The sequence below is a fragment of the Rattus rattus genome, chromosome 1, assembly GCF_011064425.1.
Source record: "Rattus rattus isolate New Zealand chromosome 1, Rrattus_CSIRO_v1, whole genome shotgun sequence".
Lineage (NCBI taxonomy): Eukaryota > Metazoa > Chordata > Mammalia > Rodentia > Muridae > Rattus > Rattus rattus.
Genome location: NC_046154.1, coordinates 155121325 through 155137452, shown reverse-complemented (window position 1 = coordinate 155137452; position 16128 = coordinate 155121325). Strand labels below are relative to the sequence as shown.

General features: G+C 54.8%; 1 protein-coding gene across 1 annotated transcript; it reads right to left on the bottom strand.

The window, feature by feature from the left end:
• Window positions 1-8: 8 nt before the first annotated feature.
• On the bottom strand, window positions 9-10364 carry Polrmt (RNA polymerase mitochondrial). The gene is made up of 21 exons (XM_032908675.1): window positions 10246-10364; window positions 9538-9636; window positions 7191-7735; window positions 6195-6325; window positions 5935-6121; window positions 4986-5135; window positions 4688-4852; window positions 4434-4604; window positions 4002-4223; window positions 2978-3766; window positions 2529-2651; window positions 2243-2365; window positions 1945-2124; window positions 1680-1766; window positions 1479-1592; window positions 1310-1362; window positions 1118-1216; window positions 557-629; window positions 365-456; window positions 207-277; window positions 9-121 (listed from the first exon to the last, which is right to left on the bottom strand). Exons 1-21 carry the CDS (start codon window positions 10331-10333, stop codon window positions 72-74), a joined length of 3612 nt encoding a protein of 1203 aa, XP_032764566.1. The 5' UTR covers window positions 10334-10364; the 3' UTR covers window positions 9-71.
• Window positions 10365-16128: the final 5764 nt, after the last annotated feature.

Here is a 16128-nt window from a genome sequence, read left to right as displayed (position 1 = left end):
GGCTGGCATAGGTAGACATAGACTTTCATTTATTTACATTATATACAGGTTTAGGAACAGCATGGCGTGGGTCAGCTGAAGAAGTAGGTGGATCTTATCACCTGTCCCAGATCGAAGGTACCTGTGAAGCCAAAAGTGTAGAGCTAGGCTTGGGCCACCGATTCATCCTCAAGGGCCAATGCGCATGCTCCCTTTAAAAGACTTACCTGTCTCTGGCAAGGATCGTAGTGTCTCCTGCAGCTTGGTGATCAGGGCGAGTTCCGAGGGCTTTAGGGACCTAGTGATGCAAACAGGTTAGGGTAGACATCAGTGGGACAGCTGGTGGCAGGCAGGGAACCAGGCCACAAGAAGAGGGGTTGCTCACTTGGAGACCGAGCAGAAACGCTTCTCCAGGAACTTAGCCAGGTCTTGCAGAATGGGTTCGCTGTGCAGGCGCACGAACTGTTCACGGCATACCTGAGGGGTTGCAGGCTCTGAGTCAGCCATGGTACAAACTCCTGGGATCAAGGCCCTAGCTTCTACCTGTGGGGGCACTGGGGGCGGGGACAGGACACACCTCGTTCATCATGGGGATGTCAGCAGCATGCGTCCAGAAGCAGTCGTGCACAGAGACGAAAGTCAGGCCCTTCCTGGGCAGGGAAATCCCAAGTGAGGTGGCTGCTTGTCCAGCTACCGCCCTGCACCTCATTCTGACACCATGTCTGTCTATCTGTCTGTCTGCCCCACCACTGTACACTGTGTCACAGTTCCCTGGACACCTTTGGTTCCCCATTGCTCTAAGCAGTAGGTGTTCAAGAAAATAGCTTACATTCCCTCAAACGGCTGCCAGGTCTGGGAGCAAAGGGAAGCCTCTGCTGAATCCCAGCTCAGCTCGTTGGCAGGTCTGTGTCACTTCCCAGCAGCACCTCCATCCTGCCCTGCCCCTCAGGGGAAGTGTCCACCCAACAGACTTGACCTACCTTGTGCATGTCCCCAGAAAGCACAAGGCTGGGATGCCCCAGGCAGCTAAATATCAGACTGAGTGCCCACAGGGCCTAGACCCTTCGTGTACCTCAGGGTTCGCCTGTAGCAAGTGCGTGCCTGCCCCTCTGGGTCCCCACCGCACTCTGGGACCCACCTGTAGCAGTGTAGGGCAGTCAGCATCATGTGGGAGGAATCCAGGGAGTGGATGAAGTTGGGTGGGAAGCCATTTTTCTGCTTCAGAGTGTTGGGCTTCCTGTAGACCCAGAAGTTCTAGGCTGGTACCCCTTAGCCCAGAGTCCTTCCTGCCCACCACTCCGTTCTGCCCTCCCCACAGTCCAGGACTCACTGGCTGTCATCCACTGAGCTGGTGAAGGTGATGCTCTGGAGGCCCCCTTTCACCTGCAGACCAGAGTGGGGGAAGTGAGTCCAGTGGGCAGGGAGGGGGGAGATGAGGAAGGGGAGGAGGGGGCAGGGACGGGGAGATGAGGGAGGGGAGGAGGGCGTTTCCCACGTACCTGGACCTTGGACTCCCGGTGATAGGGCTGTATGATGGGGATGCCCAGGGGCGTGACCCACTCCACAGGCCAGCCCGCGTGAGAGATGAGGTTGGCACTCTCGGTCAGCCAGCGCTGTGGGTGTGACAGGACACCAGGTTGGGTGGGCGAACCGTGGGGTGGAGGGGCCCCCCAGACAGGAGAGGGTTGGCAGGTGCGCACCTGAATGGCCCGGGTGCTGGAGAACATCTCCTGTAGACTTTTGAAGACCTGGCGCACGAGGTAGTGTGAGGCTTCCCAGACAAACTCCTGTGGGGACATAGCGGTAGATATGACCAGAGGGGCAGGGCCAGAAGGTTACCCCTCTCCTTGCCCCATAGCCAGAACCCAGGCTTTAGAGGATGAGAGCGGTGACAAAGAACCAGGCCCAGGGCCCCTGTGCTGAAGGGAGCCACACACTCGGGTGAGGACCAGGCAGGCTGCACACCTGGGGGAAGTCGCTGAGTTCGCGCAGGCGCTTCTCTATCTGCAGGCGCCCACCGTAGCGCGTGACCCCGTACACCACTGTCATCACTGTCTGCTTCACCACCTTGCGGCTGACGAAGCCCTCCAGCGCCTGAGCCACCTGGAGACCCTCCTTAGCGTCCTGCTGGCGGAGCTCCTCCACCTGGATGGCATTGGGGGGCAGGGAAGCCGTCAGTCACCTCCCCTCCCCTTAGGGACCCCACCTAGGCACTTGTAGAAAAGCAACCCCCGAGTGGGGACAAGGGTTCCCTGGCACCCACCTGTGTTGCCACCTCCCTGTACACATCTTGGGGCAGGTCGGAAGGCGTTAGGTTGACTGAGGCGGCACCCACACTATCTCGGCCCAGTGCGGCGTAATGCTGTAAGCCATTGCAGGAACCATCCTGGCCACAAGGGGTGCCCATGCGCTGAGGCTAACCGACCCAATACTGACACATGGTCACCCCAGGAACTTATCCCACCACCTGGTGCAAGGAGACCCAGGCCCAGCCTCCCTCATAAAGCACTCAGGCTCAGCCCCCATGGGCGATCCACTTGCGTGCCCACCTGGTGAACCGGCAGGTGGGAAACGTAGGCAGTGGGGTCTGGGGACCGGACCGCTTGTGCCACCTCCATGCAGCAAGCCAGCGTCTGCCAGGGTTCGTCAGCTTTCATCCACCACTTCTGGCCCTTTGGAGGGTAGGACCCATGGGGCTCAGAGTCAGCACGAGCAGCTCAGGTGACACGGGGATATAGGGACACTAGGCAAGCATACGTGATGTAGGGGGATGAAGAGGGTGGCTCAGGTGACAGCTGGCAGCTGCCACTGGGCTAGGAGCCACTAGTGGCACTGAGAGAGTACACGCTGGGAAGGAAGGATTCAGACAGCTATGGTAAGGGGTTGAAAGCGTATGAGGGAGGTGGCCCAAGCCCGAGTGAACAACAGGCTGGCAGGGAAGAGAAAGACAGGAGGCAGAGATCGGGGCTGCCAGCCAGGGGAGCTTGTGACTCCGTACCGTCAAGGGGTTGTCTGCAGAGTCCAAGATCTCCCCCATGACCTCGTCTGCGAAGGCTAGGCGCATGCGCAGCGAGTCGCGCTTCCTGAGGCCGGTCAGGTTGATCAGGTGTATCTTGAGCCAGTCCAGACCACGTGGCCCCAGTGGCCGGCCCTCAGCGAACTCCAACAGTGCACGCGCTAGGTCACTGCCGAGGTGGTTGAAGTGCGGCGGGCACGGGTAAGTGCGGCCTCGGAAGTCCATGTTGTGTGGCAACCAGAAGACGCGGTCGCGCAGGTGCTGTGCCAACGACAGGCGATACAGAGCCTCGCTGCGCAGACTGTGCATCTCTCGAGCCGCCTTGAGGCAGCGCGCCAGCTCCTTCCGCAGCTCAGACTTGTGCACTGGTGTGGAGCCGGGTGGTAGCTGATGCTTGGCTGGCCGTGGTGCTTCGGAACGCGGGGGAGGCACGCCCAAGCGCATACAGCCCTTGTCCCTAAAGATCTGCAGCACCAAGTCCAGCAGGCGCCCATTGACACGCCAGGCACAGTTCCCCAGCTGTGTGAGTGCATCCAGGGCACCGTGCAGCTGGGCGGGAGGGCAGCGCTCCAGTAGACGCTGGTGCTGCGTGGTACCCTCCGTGGCACGCATTATTTTGGTGGAACTCAGCAGGTAGGCACCAGAGTGCAGCGAAGTCCAGGGCAGTGGCGGGCACAGCATAGGCACTTCCGTGGTCTCGAAGGTCAGCGTGGGCTCTGCGGCCGTCTCCAGCAGGTGCGTGAAGGCAGGGTGAGGCTTGAGGATGCCCACCTGGGAGAGAAAGCAGACACAAAAGGTATGCACAAGAGACTGCGGGCCAGCGCCTCTCTGTGACCAGGCAGGGAGAGCCCTAGACTAATGAACCCCTCCTGCTCTTTACGAACATCCCAAAACGAACGGGCGCGGCAGAACAGCGCTGCCCAGCGTGCTCAGAGACCCACAGAACGGCACACCAGTCCTCCTTAGCAGAGGGGCCCACCCAGGCCCCGGCCCCGTGGAGCCTCACCTGGCGGTAGCTGCGGAAGGAATAGACATGGTAAAGCACTGGGATGAAGTTCTGAGCACCGTGCCGGGCCGCTAGACTGCGCGGCATCTGCACTGCCTGCACCAGCAACTCGGCCAGCTGCTTGCCGAGCTGTAGCAGCACTGGCACCGACCAGGGCTGTTGTGCAGGGGTCTCCAGCGAGCCCAGCGATTCCCAGTACTCCCGAGGAAGGCAGGGTGCCACCTGTAAGGAGAGCTGGTCAGGAGAGCTGTGGGGCTGCCCACGGTTTCCAGAGAGAACTGAGGCTCGCACTGATGTACGTGGGGCGGGGGTGCCCGAGGAGCGCGGTGCGGAGGGACGTGGGTGGAGCCTGTAGCGAGTGGGATGAAGTGAACAGGGAGCGGATGCCTCCAAGGAGCTACCCAGGTCAGCAGGAAGGCCACCCCACGTTACCTGGGTGTCGGAAGCCAGCAGCCGGAGGTACTGTGAGTATTGCTGCCCCAGCTTCTGCACATGGTTGGTGACCTGCTTCTGCTTCACCAAATGCCGATTAAACACCCGAAGGCCCAGGTTTTGAGCCAACTGGAAAAGGGGCTCACCCTGTGCAGGCAGTACCTGCAGAGCCTGGGGTGCAAGAGGAGCCCGAGCTGTGACTGCCTGAACACAGCCCACAGCCCTGTGCCCGGGAGCCTCCAGACCCGGCCCACCTGCATCATAATGCTCACAAACTCCCCTTCGCTGAGCAGGCACAGGAACGGGTAGAGGGTGGGCTGGCCTTCGTAGGCCTGGCTGCCCATCATGGCCTTGGTCTCCCGCAGCACACGCAGCAGCTCTACCTCCCACTTCGAGCGCAGTGCCTTTAGGGTCTTCCGCTGTGGGAGAGGAGCTGTCACCACCCTGAGCTCAAAGCCCCCCTGCCAAGACCTCCCAGGGCTCCAACTGGGGCCACAGCTCCAACCCCTACTGGCTAGGACAGGGGCGGCGGCCTCAGGATGAGCCTCTTACCGCCTCAATGACCTCCTTGGTCATTACTGGGGCCTCCTCCACTGACTGGACAGAGACACTGGAGCTCAGCTCCACATGCAGCTGCTGGTAGAAAAGGTCCTGCAGGGTGTCCAGGGGCAGGTGCAGCTTTGGGTAGGACACTGGGCCCTCCTGCTGGGCACAGAAGACAGACCACCACACCCTGTCAAGAAGCCCCCTGCCAAACATGTGAACACTCCAAGTTAAAACCCAGAGCACTAAGAGCTGAGGTCTGGAGACACAGACACCTGACTGCCGACAGACAGTAGGCCCGATGCCCTTGAACAGGTGATAGATACACGGGAGGCCGCTCCTACACACTGGAATACTACTGAGCCATGAACAGGAGTGAGCCTCCAACATACAGCACAGCGTGGACACTGTAATCCGTTAGCCAGACGCAAAGGGCCACACGGCCTAGGGCTCCTGACAGGAAATGCCAGAACAGGAGAAGCCAGAGGAAGTGAATTTGTGGGCGCTCGTTGCTGGTATCAAGAACCAGCTTTGTGGTTGGTTGCAGATTTGCCTCTAAACCCAGGGAGGACAGTGATGTCATCCTCAGGCAACAGGGACCCACCTGGCATCTGTTGCCATGGCAATGGCCATACATTCCCAGCATTCATCTGGTTTACCTCCCACCTTTACCTGTGAGCCGTCAGGTTACAGTGTAAATAAAAGGCAGACCCTCCTGACCTTCGCCCCTTCTCTCTCTTCCCCCTTCGTCTCCGTCGCCCCTTTTGCCCCCTTCCCCCACAATAAACCTTTCTCACATGGAACTGCACTGGCCTGGGTGGTCTGTCTGGCCTCGAGCCACGATTCTATCCCAACACTCACCTGTGAGGGGACCAACCTACCTTGTGCCTGCAGTTCCGCCTTCCTGATGCAAGAAGGGAATGAGACGGGCTGTCATGGCTTCCTGCCTGGGACTCACCTTGCTATAGAAGTCCTTGAGCAGCACGGGTGTGCTGACCAGGTTCGAGGCCTGTGGCGGTGGGCAGAAGGCAGGCTCACCCTTGACCACTGCTCTCAGGAGCGCGGCCCGGTCCTCCTCTTCCAGGACCAGGTTGGTGAAGAGCAGCTGGGGCTGGAAGCCTTCTTCCGCCATCTGCTTCAGACACCTGAGGCAGTACAGCGTAAACTCAGCACTCGGGGGCGGGGAGGGCAGGGCCCCCCAGCACATCCCTGACCCACCTCTGGATGGTGTGGGCGTCCTGGTCCCTGCGTCCCATGCACTGGAGTGCGGCTGCATAGGAGTGCAGGTCTGGGGAGAGGCCAGCGTCCGTCAGCATGATGAACACATACACCAGCTCTCTGAAGGAGCCCTGGGGACGAGGTGGGGTGTGGGTGAGAGTCAGGAACAACACCTGGACCCCCTCCGATGTGTTCCCTAAACACATCAGTGACTTGGGAGGGGAACCGGCATAGGTGGGACAACAGGGTATCACTCTGAGGAACAGTGTCCCTGGGGACTGCTGGCCAGACACGTGCCCTACCACCAAGCCACAGCTCCAGGACCTGTGTGTTTTATAGCTGGCTTAGTTTTTTGTTGTTTTTGTTGTTGTTTGTTTGTTTGTTTGTTTGTTGAGACAGTGTCTCACTGTTTGGTCCTGGCTGGCCTGAAACTCACTGAGTAGGTCAGGCTGGCCTTGAACTCACAGACCTGCCTCCTGTCTGCCGGTTCTGTTCTTTCCTCTTTTTCATTATGTTTTGTTTTTTACTTTGAACTCCTAGACTGACATTCCCCTACCCTGCGAAGATGCTAGGGAAGAAACTGAGGACACACACCTCTCACATCACCCCAAGTTTCCACCAAAGGGATACACAGGAAAAAAAGCGAGCTCCCCAACCCGGAACGTGGACTGTGGCCCACAAGGTTTGGCAGCCACTGTGACAGCAGGGACAGCCCCTGCTCAGGAGACTCAGAAGTCCTGCCTACAACTACACTCAGGCCCTCCCAATCTCTTCCTTAACTTTAGGGGGTAGCAGGGTTTTAACGTGTTGACCAGGCTGGCCTCCAAGTCACAGAGATCCACCCGCCTCTGCCTCCCGAGTGCTGGGTTGGAAGGCGTGCGCCACCGTCCCTAGATCTTTTGATTGGTTTGTTTTGTTTTTATGGAAAGCGTATTTTCTATCTGAAAACCCACAAGAATTCACTCAGTGGGAAGCAGAACGCAAGCTGGGCCTCACCTTGCGGGCCCAGCCAAGCAGCACCATGTTATACATGTCCAGCGTGAGCACTTGCTGCTTGTCTTGGTTGCTGTGGTGAGTGACCAGCATGTGGTGGGCGAGGGGCAGCTGGCCGGTGCACACGCAGCACTCGAAGAAAGTCCGAAGCTTCTGCTGGAGGAACAGGATGTGCGTTTCTACCGCCTTGGCTTTCGTCCTGGCCAGGGTCCCTGCCTCACGGGACCCGAGCTTCGCCAGGACGGCCTGAAGGACCCTGGCCAGCTGCTCTTCCTCTGAGCTCTTGAGCGCCCCCTTCTTGCTCTGCTGCAGGTAGCCAGCCAGCTTCTTGCTCCGGATCCGGGGCTCCGTGTGAAGGGTCCAGGACTCCAGTGGTTGCTTCTGCAGGTCAGCTTTCGCCTGGTGCCTCTGCTTCACCTTTTTCTCGGCCTCCAGCTTCTGTGCCCAGCGGCTGCTGCGGCCCTGCGGAGGCTGGTTCACCTGTACCTTCTTCACCCTCATCTCAGACGCGCCCTCCGCCCGGAGCTGCCGCACCCGGGCCTCCAGCACTGCAGAGAGCAAAGAAGGATATGGACCGCTCAAGCAGCTCAGGGTGCTCCGAGCCTGCCCCCGGGGATCCCGAACGCCTTCTCCTGGCTGCCATCGTGCCCTTGGCGCCGCCTGCCAACCCTCTCATCACCTCCCGCCAATATACAGTAACCTGCTGTTTGATACAGGCACATACTTGATACGGCTCGGTAGAGACACGGCAAACATACCTGGCTCAGTGCCCTAAGTACCAGAAAGCAATCAGTGGCACTATACAAGGCGGCCCCTGCCACATAGCTTTCAGAAGTAACCGAGCTCGCACATACAAAGGCCAAAGACGGGCCAGGATCATGGCATGCAAACAGCCACAGTGAGTGACGAGGGCACAAACGAGGGCTGATCCACGAGGCTACAACTCAGGTGTCCCCATGACCGGCTCTGCGTCTTCCCCTCCCAGAAGCCCGAGGTTATTGTGAAGCAGGGACCTGGCTCATATGTGTACCAAAAGAAAGTTGGGGGCTGGAGTGACGGCTCAGCGGTTAAGAGCACCCGACTGCTCTTCCAGAGGTCCTGAGTTCAATTCCCAGCAACCACATGGTGGCTCACAACCATCTGTAAAGAGATCTGGTGCCCTCTTCTGGTGTATCTGAAGACAGCTACAGTGTACTTATATATAATAGATGAATAAATTAAAAAAAAAAGAAAAGAAAAGAAAAGAAAGTTGGGAGGAATGGGGTAGAAGTAAGAGGATGAGAGTTCTGGGGTAGATCCTGCCTCTGAACATCTCGTGGCACTCGGAGTACATCGGAGGCAGAGGGCACATCTGTGTGAGGCCACCTGCTAAGTAAACAGGTGGCAGGCAGGGACACTGACTCCTTCCTGAAAGGACCCAAGAGACAAGAGGGTGCAAAGGCCCTGCAGAACTGCTGACTGCTGTGAGCCCCAGGGTCCACAAAGCACCATCTTCTGTTTGTGACAGGAAGAAGCCCCCATCAGAGGGAACACGCACCATGCACTAAGTCAGTAGAACCCTCTTCTGTCCAAATGACAGACTCCGGCTTAGGACACCCTGGAGCGTGAGTCAGGAATCTGTTGCTGCTGGGGGCAGAGAGGACCCCACGGTCCTTCACCTCTCTGCCTTTATCTCTCTAAGCGTCTCTACTCTCTGCCGCTGCCATGCAGACGTGACATAGGATGGGGGGGGGAACGTGGATGGTGCCCTGGGACATCCTGTCCACTAGACTTGGTGGCATAACACTTAAAATTGGGTTCCAAAGTCAGTGGTCATATATGCCTTTAATCCCAGCACTCCAGGGACAGAGGCAGGCAGACCTGAGTTCAAGGCCACCCTGGTCTACAAAGCAGCCAAGACCATCTACACAGAGAAACCCTGTCTCAAAAAACCAAGAAAGAAAAGAAAAGAAAACAAGAAATAGAAGTAGAAGGGAATAAGGAAGGAAAGACAGACAGACAGACAGGCAGGCAGGCTGGCTGGATTGCAACTGCACCTTGACTCTCCAGGACTAAAACCGGAGACTATTCTACCTCGGCACAGGCCATTCCAACAATGCATCTCAGGTTCAGCTGTAATTTGGGGCTCAACTGTCTTCCTGGAACTCGGGGAATGGAATTACAGCAGTTCCCAGAACCAACATGGCACACAAGAGGACCCACCAGACCACAGACAGGAGAGTCAGACAACACTGCCTGTTCAGTGGCCTCTGGATCACACTTTATAGACTGCCTTGTAGAGGTCAGGTACAGCACAGAGCCCACTGCCTCCAGGCCTCACTGTGTAGAAGTGCTTCGGACGCCAACTTACCTTCCAGCAGTTCAGCATGGCCCCACTCCCTCTGGACATCTCGCTCACGGGGACTGGCAGCAGACATTCTTCTTGAGCTGCAGAGGCCACTGAGAGGCCCTGGAAAGAGACATGAAGAATAAGAACACAGAAACCACCGTATCAAGCAGGAGGGTCTCCAGCTGGACCCCAGCCTGGGCTACAAAGGGAGTTCCAGGTTAAGCTAGTGTGAGGTCCTGCCTCAAACTTACCTCATGCCCAGAAAGAAACCACATCTAAAAGCAAGGACAGCCAAGCATGGTAGTATAGGCCTGTGATCCCGGAACTCAGCAGGTTGAAGCAGTAGGGCATGAGTTCAAACTCAGCATCCAGCATGTGCCACATGGAAACACCATGGCTCAAAAAATTGACACCCCGCTCCCCCAATAAATCAAGACCCAGAAAAAGTCCAAGTTCAAGGGCAGAGCAGGCCAAAGCTACACGAGTCGAGGTGCAGGATTCAGCATGAAGAACTAGCTAAAAGTAGCCAAAGGTCAATGTCAAAGTCCCTAAGTCCCCAACAGTGGGTCAGAGGGCTGCAAAAGCAAGCAAGAGTCAAAAGTCAAAGTGCCCTCAACTAATACCCAGCTAAGTGGGTTCCCAGAAACTCCTCCATAGGTCAAAGAACAAAGGTTGGAGGTGACCGGGATCCCAAGGAAGATTACAGTCTTGGGTCTGACACTCCTTTACCTTCCTCCGAAGCCGGGCGGTGGGGCCCAGGGGAGCGCAGAACCCGACCAAGCCCCGCTGCGCCTCGGGTCCACCGGAGCGCCGACATGCCGCCTGCTGCCCGCAGTGCGCACGCGTACGCGCCGCCTGCTGGGAGTTGTAGTTCTGCGACTGCCGGAAGAGCGCACAGGGTTTGCCCCCTGAGAGGAGCCTAAGGAGAACTACAACTCCCAAGAGGAAGCGGGCAGCGGCGGCAAGAGAGCATGCGCAGAAATACTCCTCTGATTCGTTCTTTTCATATCCAGGTTCCCTCTGGTTTTTATAATTTTTTTTGTTCTTTGATTGACTGGTTTCTGATTTATTTTATTTGTTCATATATATGTACAATATATTATATATGAATAATTTATACACATGTGTATATATACATACATATGTGTATATATGTATGTATGTATTATGTGCACATTTTTTGGCACAAAGTATCTCTATGTAACCATGATTGTCCTGGAATTCCCTAGAACAGGATGCCCGCGAACTGAACAGATATCCTCCTGCTCTGCCACCCAGTGCTGGGATTATAGGAGTGTGCCACCAAGCCCGGTCCGTACCCTATTTCATTTCCTCCTCCTCCTCCTCCTCCTCCTCCTCCTCCTCCTCCTCCTCCTCCTCCTCCTCCTCCTCCTCCTCCTCCTCCTCCTCCTCCTCCTTTTCTTCTCTCTCTCTCTCTCTCTCTCTCTCTCTCTCTCTCTCTCTTTATGTATAATGTATGTGTTTGTGCAAATGGAATCTGGGTCCTTAGATGGAAAAGACGTGTAAATAGTACCACTTCCATATAGGCCATGTAGCTCAGGTTGACTTCCAATGTACATGTGTGAGAACTAATCTTGAAATCCTGGCCTTCCTGTCTCCCTCCTTCCCAGTGTTGGGATAAGGGACCTGCCTACACTACCATGCCTGATTTATCTGGTGCTCCACAAGCCCTCCTTCCGCTGAGCTACAACCACGCCTCACCATGCCCACTCACCCCCCACCACCACATGCTTCCTTCCCTCCCCCCAGGAGGGGATGTCTCATGTACCCCAGGTTGGTTTCAAACTTCTTTTTTTAAATATATATTTTTATCATTATATACTTATTTATTATATATAAGTACACTGTAGCTGTCCTCAGACACACCAGAAGAGGGATTTGGATCCCATTACAGATGGTTGTGAGCCACCATGTGGTTGCTGGGATTTGAATTCAGGACCTCTGGAAGAGCAGTCAGTGCTCTTAACCACTGAGCTATCTCTCCAGCCCCTTAAATATATTTTTATTTTATTTTTTTTTTCCGGAGCTGGGAACCGAACCCAGGGCCTTGCGCTCGCTAGGCAAGCGCTCTACCGCTGAGCTAAATCCCCAGCCCCCCAAATATATTTTTAAAGAGGTATTTATTATATATAAGTACACTGTCGCTACCTTCAGACACACCAGAAGAGGGCATCAGATCTCATTACAGATAGTTGTGTGGTTGCCGGGATTTGAACTCAGAACCTCTGAATTACGTAACATGACAGCTCTAACCACTGAGCCATCTCTCCAGCCCTGGTTTCAAACTCCCCCACCCCCACACCCCCACCCCCGGCGCTGAGGACTGAACCCAGGGCCTTGAGCTTGCTAGGCAAGTGCTCTACCACTGAGCTAAATTCCCAACCCCAGTTTTGAAATTCTTATGAAGCCAAAGATGACAGTGAATTCCTGATCCTCCTGCCTCTTAACTCAGGAGTTGCTGGGATGACAGGTATGAACTATCATGACCCAGCATTTTATATTTCAGACAGAGTCTCACTAAATGTTCCAGGCTAACTCTGTAACCCAGACAGTACCCTCCTGAGATGACAGGACCTGGGCCACCAAAAAATGGCTTATTTTCTGAGTAGTAGGATTTCTACTGTCCAGAACTCATCAGTGAGAGCTGTGGATGATAACCCTGGCCCTCTGGAAGTGAAGGCAGGAGGACTAAAGTTCAAGCACATAAAATACATAAAACCTTGTCTCAATCAGGCAGTCAGTCAGACAGACAGATAGACAGACAGACACACAAACTCAGAGTTGGGTGGCACACACCTTTAACTGCAGCATTTGGGAGGTGCTGTGATAGATCTGTGAGTTCAAGGCCAGTCAGGTCTACAGAGAAAACTTCAGGACAGCCAGGGAGAAAAACAAAAATAAGTAACTAAATAAATATCTAAAGTCTCTTTGGAGCTGGAGAGATGGCTAATTAATTGGTTTAAAGCACTAGCTGCTATTCCAGAGGACCCATTCAATTCCCAGTACACACACAGCAGCCAGAACTGTACCTCTAGTTCTAGGAGGGCCAACACCTTCACACAAACATATATGCAGACAAACTACCTATGCAGATAAAATAAAAATAAATACATTATTAAGAGAGAGATGCGGGGTTGGGGATTTGGCTCAGTGGTAGAGCGCTTACCTAGGAAGCACAAGGTCCTGGGTTCGGTCCCCAGCCCCGGAAAAAAAAAAAAAAAAAAAAAAGAAAAGAGAGAGAGAGAGAGAGAGAGAGAGAGAGAGAGAGAGAGAGCTAGCAATGCGCAAGGCTCTGGGTCTAGCAATTGCAAGGCCCTGGGTTCAGTCCCCAGCTCCGAAAAAAAAAAAAAAGAGAGAGAGAGAGAGAGATGGAGAGGAAGAGAGGGAGAAGGAAGAGGAAGGGGGATGGGGACGGGGAGACAGGGAGGCAGGGAGGGGGAGAGGGAGAGAGGGGAAGAGGGAGAGCAAGCAATTCCTGCCATCAGTCTTTACAATGCAACTGTGAAGATTCAGAGAGCTCCAGCAAGTGGCCAAATGCACAGGGCATGTTCGAAAGGTGTGTGGGAGGGTTGGGGATTTAGCTCAGTGGTAGAGCGCTTGCCTAGGAAGCACAAGGCCCTGGGTTCGGTCCCCAGCTCCGAAAAAAAGAACCAAAAAAAAACCAAAAAAACAAAAAAACAAAGGTGTGTGGGAAAGTCCGTGTCTCCTAAAACTTCAGTGGGAAATCCAAGCTGCGCTTTGAGATCTTGTTTCCATCCTAGAGACGTGATGTCACGTGATCTGCTTAGGCGTGGACAGCCAGATCGTGCCCACGTGGGGCTCAGGGAGGACAGCCCCCGGGATTCCACCCAGCTGTTATGTGAAGGTCTAGTGTGACAACAGGGACAGAGGCAGGTAGAATGCCAGCCAGTGCAAAGGCCCTGAGGCATGAGACAAGTTGCCAGCCTCTGGAGAAGCCTCCAGGGCAGAACTCATGGGACTTCCTCTGATTAAATTCAAGCTGCCGCTGGCATTCAAGCTGAGGACCAGACCGTGACCCTCCATTACATAGACAAGCTGCCCAAGCAGGCGGGGCCTTGCTGATGTCACTGACGGGGAATGATTTCAGACCGGGCAGTGCCCTCTGTAACCAGCTCAGATCATTCCCCAGGGTACCCGAGGCAGAGTGACCTCAATCCTGACTTCCTCTTGGGTCACTTTCCTAGTCCCCCTGAAGCAGCAGGACCTATAACTCCAAGACACAGACAGCGCACATCTCAGTGGGCCCTAAGAATCAGGGACTCAAGTTCTTGCCTGTCCATATTATTCAAGTTTTTCTGTGATTTGCTGGATTTTACTTTCCACATCAAGAGTTTCTACACTTTGCTGAGTCTCAGTCTAAAGATCCTAGATAAGGATGTTTCCCCTGGCCACGCCCCCAGCCCCTCACTGAGGGAGTCTAGGCAGGGCTCCACCTCTGACCACGCCCCCAGCCCCTCACTGAGGGAGTCTAGGCAGGGCTCCACCTCTGACCACGCCCCCAGCCCCTCACTGAGGGAGTCTAGGCAGGGCTCCACCACTGACCACGCCCCCAGCCCCTCACTGAGAGAGTCTAGGCAGGGCTCCACCACTGACCACGCCCCCAGCTCCTCACTGAGGGATTCTAGGCAGGGCTCCACCTCTGACCACGCCCCCAGCCCCTCACTGAGGGAGTCTAGGCAGGAGCTCCACCCCTGAGTCACAGCCACAGCCCCTTGTGTTTACCTTAGCTCCCCAGCTGTGATTTACCGCCAGTGATAGGTTGTCCCAGTCCCTTTCCACTATAGTCACCATGTTGATGGAGAGAGGAGTTACTACTGTTCTGAAGGTGAAGTCAGGTTTCCTTATGAGACAAAGATTTTGAAGCCTGGCCTGGTCCATGCTTGTGGCCTCAGACATCAGGAGGATGGAGGATATAAGAACAACCTCTACAGCTTATCGAGGCCCTGTGTCAATACAGGCTCCACCACAGTGAGGCAGCTGGGTTCCCGGGGCAGAGTCTAGCATGAGGAAAAGGCCTGGGTACAATTCTCAGTATCCGTCAAGGAAAGGTCCCAACTCGTTTCTTGCCAAGAGTAGTGTCAGTTCACGCCTGTCATGCCAGTCCAGTCCACAGGATGCTGAGTTCAAAACCAGCCTGAGCTAGTCTATAGAGTGAGACCTTGCCCTATCTCAAAAAAAAAAAAAAATCCAAAAAGATGGGCCAGCCAGCAAGATGGTTCAGCAACCAAAGGTGCTTGTCACTGAGCCTCAAGACCTGAGTTTGATCCTCAGGTCCAGCAGGTGACCTTCTGACGTCTACCTTTGAGCTCAAAACAAAACTAAATAAGAAAGAGCCGGGCTTGGTAGCACACACCTTTAATCTCAGCACTCAGGAGGCAGAGGCTGGCAGATCTCTGAGTTTGAGGCCAGCCTGGTCTACAGAGTGAGTTCCAGGACAGCCAGGACTACACAAAGAAACCTCTCAGGAAAGAAAAGAGCAGACTGCTGTGGAGTTGCACACCCACCATCCCAGCATTCAGGAGGCTGAAGCAGAAGTACTGAACACAGTCACCACGTGACCCAGCAATCCCCCCTCCAATGTATGTGCCCAGAAGAAATTAAAACCCATATTCACACCAAAACTTAAAATAGTCACAGCACCCAGAAAGTAGAGACAGTCCAGTTTCCACACACCTGAATGACAGGCACATAGTGTGGGCTATCCCCACCTTGGAATATTACTCAGCCAGGAACAGGAGTGAGACTCCCACATATGCCCTTAAGGACATGGTGCTCAGTGAGAGAACCAGCTCCTAAAAGACATCCAGTGGGTCTCTCTATGACAGGAAATGCCTTGAGCAGGAGAATTCAGAGACATCAAGTGGACTGGAGAATACTGGGAGCTGGTAAGACGCTAAGGTAAGACGCTCACGGGGACAGAGCTCTCTTTGGGATGATGGAACATTCCTGAGTTTGACAGACGAGGGTTGCCCAATGTTTATGCACTAATAACTGCGTTTATACATAAATGAGCGATTTATGTGGTATGTAAATTATATTCCAATGAGCTGTTATTAAATTAAACCAAGTCAGACACCTCCCAGGTGTGCGTCCTGCCATCTCATTACAGGGAATCCAAAAATGTCCAGGGGTGCAAGGAGTTCATTCTAGGAGAGGAACTTTGAGTTCCAACATGGAACAAAAGAGGCCGGGTGCACTGGGTACTGTATGCCACACTGTTTTCCAGAAACATGACCACTTCCTCAGGACCCTTCCAGACAGGTCCTTGACAACCTTCCTTCCAGAGGAAACGTGCAGGACGGATGGCCAGAAAGTCACAGGGCCTTGTGCTATGTGTGTGCACTGTGAGCTCCAGATGGACCCAGGCACGGGGAAAGCTTCTCCTCCTCATCCTGGGCACCACCCCCACTGTGACCCGTCCAGGCACAGGAAGAGACAGGATCTACTGAGCCACCGGGAAGGAATCCAGGCATCTAGAAGGACTAGTTGTCTTTCCAGAGGGCTCCCCAAAAGGTAAACTTGTCAGCGAACCTCACCCTGATGCTATTTAAAGGTGTCACCTGGGGCCAG

What these genes read in the sequence shown, in the direction of transcription:
- Polrmt (XM_032908675.1), bottom strand. Translation starts at nt 10,333, where the DNA reads ATGTCGGCGCTCCGGTGGACCCGAGGCGCAGCGGGGCTTGGTCGGGTT. An exon ending in ACATCCCCATGATGAACGAG is followed by an intron (nt 457 to 556) that starts GTGTGTCCTGTC and finishes GCAACCCCTCAG; the next exon opens with GTATGCCGTGAACAGTTCGT. An exon ending in ACGATCCTTGCCAGAGACAG is followed by an intron (nt 122 to 206) that starts GTAAGTCTTTTA and finishes TTGGCTTCACAG; the next exon opens with GTACCTTCGATCTGGGACAG.